The sequence below is a fragment of the Eptatretus burgeri genome, chromosome 11 (genome assembly GCF_056783735.1).
Source record: "Eptatretus burgeri isolate ZD-2024b chromosome 11, Ebu_testis_v1, whole genome shotgun sequence".
Taxonomy (NCBI): domain Eukaryota; kingdom Metazoa; phylum Chordata; class Myxini; order Myxiniformes; family Myxinidae; genus Eptatretus; species Eptatretus burgeri.
The window spans coordinates 30276830-30281829 of record NC_140971.1 but is presented as its reverse complement, the minus strand read 5'-3'; the positions used below and the strand labels follow the sequence as shown (position 1 = coordinate 30281829).

Genomic DNA, 5000 nt, shown 5'->3' with positions numbered 1-5000 from the left:
CCGACACGCCGCTCCTTATATGGGAGCCGTCGCCATGGAGATGTGTCAGTTTCACTCGTCGTGTCATAGTTCACTATATACTGACATCCGCGCCTTGCGCTGCCGAGACGCAGCCGCACAGCCCGCTCTCGCGGCGCGCGCATTCCGTGAATATTTCATCGATTTCCCCCCATTGTCGGGGCCGCAGTGCGCGCTCCGATTGTACGCGCGAGTTCCGTACGCCTCACACCTCGTGCAGTTCCGCTCCGGGCGTCCCTCCAACGCACTTTTTTCTCTCTCTCCCTCTCTCTCTGTCTTGCTGCTGTTCTTCCAGGCAGCAGCACCCGCAGCCGGAGTCTTTTCTTCTCATCGCCCCTCACTTTTTGCGGCCTCTCTAATCTCTCACCTTCCGCCTGTTTATTGCCTTCCTGAATGGCGACCTGCGCTTTGCCCTGGACCCGGCCTCCCGACACGCGTGTCCCCTGACCGGCCGCCCCCTTCCCCCCTCCCCCTCCCCCCCTCCCCCGCACCCCGTCCGGCTGCCGGAGCCGCCGCTCGCCTCTCCCCGAGCGATGGCAATGGTAGTCGGGCCGTGGCGCGACCCGCAGGGCGAGCTCGGTGGCGGGCCCAACGTTTCAGCAGCCGCCGGCCAGGGGCCATTGGCTCCAGGTGGACCGCAAACGCCACAGACTCCAAGCCAGTCGGGCCCACCGACAACGCCTGGCCAAGGAAGCCAACAGGGTGACAAACAACAAGCTAATGTGGAGTGCGTGGTGTGTGGGGACAAGTCAAGTGGGAAGCACTACGGACAGTTCACCTGTGAGGGATGTAAAAGTTTCTTCAAGCGGAGCGTCCGCAGGAACCTCACATACACGTGCCGTGCCAATCGGAACTGCCCTATCGACCAGCACCATCGCAACCAGTGCCAGTACTGTCGCCTCAAGAAATGCCTTAAGGTCGGGATGAGGCGTGAAGGTGAGTAAATCTCGCGCGGTCCGTGAAGCCGCCTCTCTGAGGGTTCCCGCGTCATGTCCGCTCGGAGCCCGTTCGTGCTACTACTCATGTGGTCTTTCTCTCTGCAGCAGTACAAAGAGGCCGAATGCCGCCAACACAACATCCGAATACGGCTCAGTACGCGCTCGTCAATGGGGACCCGTTGAACGGTCACTCATATCTCTCGGGCTACATATCACTGCTGCTCCGCGCTGAGCCCTATCCAACATCACGCTATGGCAGTCAGTGCATGCAGCCCAACAACTTGATGGGCATCGAGAACATCTGCGAGCTCGCGGCCCGTCTGCTCTTCAGCGCCGTCGAGTGGGCGAGGAATATTCCGTTCTTCCCGGACCTGCAGATCACCGACCAGGTGGCGCTTCTGCGCCTGGTTTGGAGTGAGCTGTTTGTGCTGAATGCGGCGCAGTGTGCCATGCCACTGCATGTGGCGCCTTTGCTGGCAGCCGCGGGCTTGCACGCCTCGCCCATGTCTGCAGACCGTGTGGTTGCCTTCATGGACCACATTCGCATCTTCCAAGAGCAGGTGGAAAAGCTCAAGGTTTTGCACGTGGACTCTGCTGAGTACAGCTGCTTAAAAGCCATTGTGCTCTTCACCACAGGTCAGTGCACACTCGCACATGGACCCCTTTTTTTTTTTCCAGGAGACGCACGTCTGCCATGCTGGGTTCAAAAGTGACTCGGAGGTGACCGAGTGTGGCTGTGCCTTTCAATTCGGATGCATTTGACACACGGCTTCCAAATGGACACAATTTCCACAATATCTAATTCAGGATTGTTGTGGGAAGGAGCTTTAGTGCTTTACCGTAAATTCGCAAACTGCGGCCCAAAGGAATGACCTTATTGGGACAATTTCTCATGGGCACACATTTGCTCAATATAATCAGTGTGTGAGCAAACTTCTTCATTCAATGAACCAAAAGGTAATAACAGTCAACCGTGCAATTAATGCATGCCGCATATATATATATATATATATATATATATATATATATATATATATATATATATATATATATATATATATATATATATATATATATATATATATATATATATATATATATATATATATATATATATATATCCCTCTTGATATTCCCAAAAAAATTATTCAATTATACTTTTCCAAACAGTTATTGGATTGCTATTGCAACTGTGGGCAGGGACTTGAAAATGCCTTCTCCACATGCATTTGTTATAAGTGGTGATGCATATTGATTGATACGTAATTGCTTTTGAAAATGTTCTTTTAAAGATAAAATGAAATTGGAATACAAAGTGTTATTAAAAAAACAAAAAAGTAAAAGATTTACCATTCCACAGGAAAATTTGGATATTCATGATACATGGTGGGAAAAGTGTTCGGGCATGCCTGGCATATAAGCGAGCAGTGCCGTCGAGCTGTAGTTAGCGAATCATTTGCATTTTGCAGCACGAAGCGCTCAAGCAATTGCCTCGACAGCGATGTGTGCAGGAATTTTCGTGCATTCGAGATTTATTTTTTAAATGTGCCAATATTCTCTTCTCTTTCGAAGATGCCTGCGGCTTATCGGACGCTGCGCACATAGACAGCCTGCAGGAGAAATCGCAGTGTGCACTGGAGGAATACGTGCGGAGTCAATACCCGAACCAGCCCACTCGCTTTGGAAAGCTCTTGCTTCGCTTACCGTCACTACGCACCGTGTCTTCGTCAGTTATCGAACAGCTCTTCTTCGTCCGCTTGGTTGGTAAAACTCCCATTGAAACCCTCATCAGAGACATGCTTCTTTCGGGGAGCAGTTTCAACTGGCCGTACATGTCCATTCAGTAGATTGGGACAAGTTCCGAGGATGCTTCTTCCATCGTGCTTCTCAGCAGCAGCGCCAGGAGTAACAGAAGCAGTGACTGCTGAAACGACGTTATGTGGCGTTGGACTTGTATATGCACATGAAACGCACGCACGCACGCACACACGCACACACCTGTGCATCATATTGTACGTTTCCTCTTTCAGCCACTGTTGTATAAGAAGATTCCTAAAGAAGACGACAAGCTCTTAGTCAACTGTTTTGTACAAAAATAAAATTAAATGAAATAAAAAGAAAACGGACATTTTGAAATAGTCATTCAATCATCGTTGTAAAGACGAGCAGAAGAGAAAGTACAGATCTACAAATTATTGTAAATTGTCCTGTGTCTATATATATATCCATAGCTGTTTTGTATTTCCTGGTTCTAAACCAGATTCTTGTGATTCCATATGAATAATTTTGATATTAAGCGTTTTCTTATTCGGTATTGTGTATCTTGTAAGACGTGCTTTCGTTAATCAGTTTTAATAAGATTGCAGACTTTGAAGCATCGCTGAAAGCGTATTGTATATACATGAAATGCTTTTGCCTCGATGCATTGCCATGTAATGTCCCGGGAATGTATTATTTGAGCCTTTCTTGAATGAGCGCGTATGGCGTGCCTCTGTGTGCGATAATAGTGCATGTGCGGCTGGTACGCCGTTTTGCCGAGGGTTCGATTACGGGCTCAGCAGGCTCTCACGTTCCTGCCCCAGGAGCCGAAGGCACTTGATGTCATATTAAAGACTTTCCTTCTGTTATGCTCTTCCGGATACGGTTGAAAGCGTGTGCACGTGGAGTAGAAACACGTGAACAAGTTAGCTTATTGTTTTTAATAAACACTCGTCAGCTGCTCTCTCGAGTTCTGCACAGGTGTACTGGCTTCGTTTAATAGTGGCATTTGGTTGTGCGCATCTCAAAAGTGACATATATATATATATATATATATATATATATATATATATATATATATATATATATATATATATATATAATCTTTAACAGCCACATTAATTCCAATGTTATGGTGGGGTTGCATGGAGGGAATCTTGGCCGAAGTCTTTCACGACCAGCTGGCCAAGCCTAATGTTTGACTAAAGTTAGGGCAGGAATTTGTCATTTGCCTATATCTCGCCTCCTCTTTGCGAGCAACACCATGGGATTTTTAACATCCACCAAACAATGACAGTGGACAGGATTCCTGTTCAATGTCCATCCGAGGGACGACACATTGGTGAATCACCCTGCCTGTGAAACACCAGAATGACGTTTTATAGACGGGCTGAGATTCGAATCCAGGCTAGACAGCTTAGGTGAAAGTGTGCATACCTGTGGGCCATCCTGCCAGTCAATATAAACACACACACACACACACACACACACACACACACACACACACACACACACACACACACACACACACACACACACACACACACACACACACACACACACACACACACACACACACACATTTTATGAAGAAATTATATTGTTGGTAATGGTTAGTAATAAGAGAGAGAGAGAAAGAGTGTTGGCACATCCAAAAGTATGAAGTGATGCTATTTGCACCATGAGAGTTTGCCTTTTATTGCAGCTCATGCCATGCTAAAAGAGAGGGCACATTTGCGGAGTATGCCTCATACACGTAATAAATTCTGCAGAATGCACGGCACCCTTTTATAGTCCATGCATCATTTAGAAATTCCGTGCTTTTATCACGACCTTTCTGCAGTTACATTTCACCGATTAGCACATCCTTTTTATGTCAACTTGTATATAAATTCCACCGTCTTTGGCAACCCTCTTATTTTGGGTATTCATTTTTGCTTCAACACCGAAGGAAAACATCACGTGAGCATATACAGGATGTCTTAATATAATGTTTGACTTTAATATTTCAGAAAAATTAATCAAGCAACAAAGAGAAGGGCGATGTTGAGTGTGAGTAATACCTTACAGATGGCATTTGTGTGCGATGGAATGACTGCACATCATCAGGTTGTGGTTACCCGTAAGGCAGTGCAGAACGACAAGATACCATAATTTTTGATACATGTAGCCGTATACACTTTAGTGAGACACTGTGTGTGTGTACATATACGTCATACAGATATATATATATATATATATATATATATATATATATATATATATATATATATATATATATATATA

At 46.0% G+C, this 5000-nt stretch overlaps 1 protein-coding gene across 2 annotated transcripts; it reads left to right on the top strand.

Moving 5' to 3' along the window:
* Positions 1–60: 60 nt before the first annotated feature.
* Positions 61–3690, top strand: LOC147016765 (COUP transcription factor 1-like). 2 transcript variants are annotated; one of them, XM_085845737.1, is made up of 3 exons: positions 61–954; positions 1065–1592; positions 2529–3690. In XM_085845737.1, the coding sequence occupies exons 1-3, from the start codon at positions 552–554 to the stop codon at positions 2801–2803; spliced, it is 1206 nt and encodes a 401-aa protein (XP_085701863.1). In that variant the 5' UTR covers positions 61–551; the 3' UTR covers positions 2804–3690. The 2 variants fall into 2 exon arrangements, with proteins under 2 accessions (XP_085701863.1, XP_085701862.1); XM_085845736.1 differs by having other exon boundaries at positions 1062–1592.
* The last annotated feature ends 1310 nt before the right edge of the window (positions 3691–5000 follow it).

Bases quoted from the DNA above. Each gene is read 5' to 3' on its own strand.
- LOC147016765 (XM_085845736.1), top strand. From the start codon at position 552: ATGGCAATGGTAGTCGGGCCGTGGCGCGACCCGCAGGGCGAGCTCGGT. The intron at 955-1,061 runs GTGAGTAAATCT...TTCTCTCTGCAG, and splicing joins GGTCGGGATGAGGCGTGAAG to CAGTACAAAGAGGCCGAATG. The intron at 1,593-2,528 runs GTCAGTGCACAC...TCTCTTTCGAAG, and splicing joins CATTGTGCTCTTCACCACAG to ATGCCTGCGGCTTATCGGAC.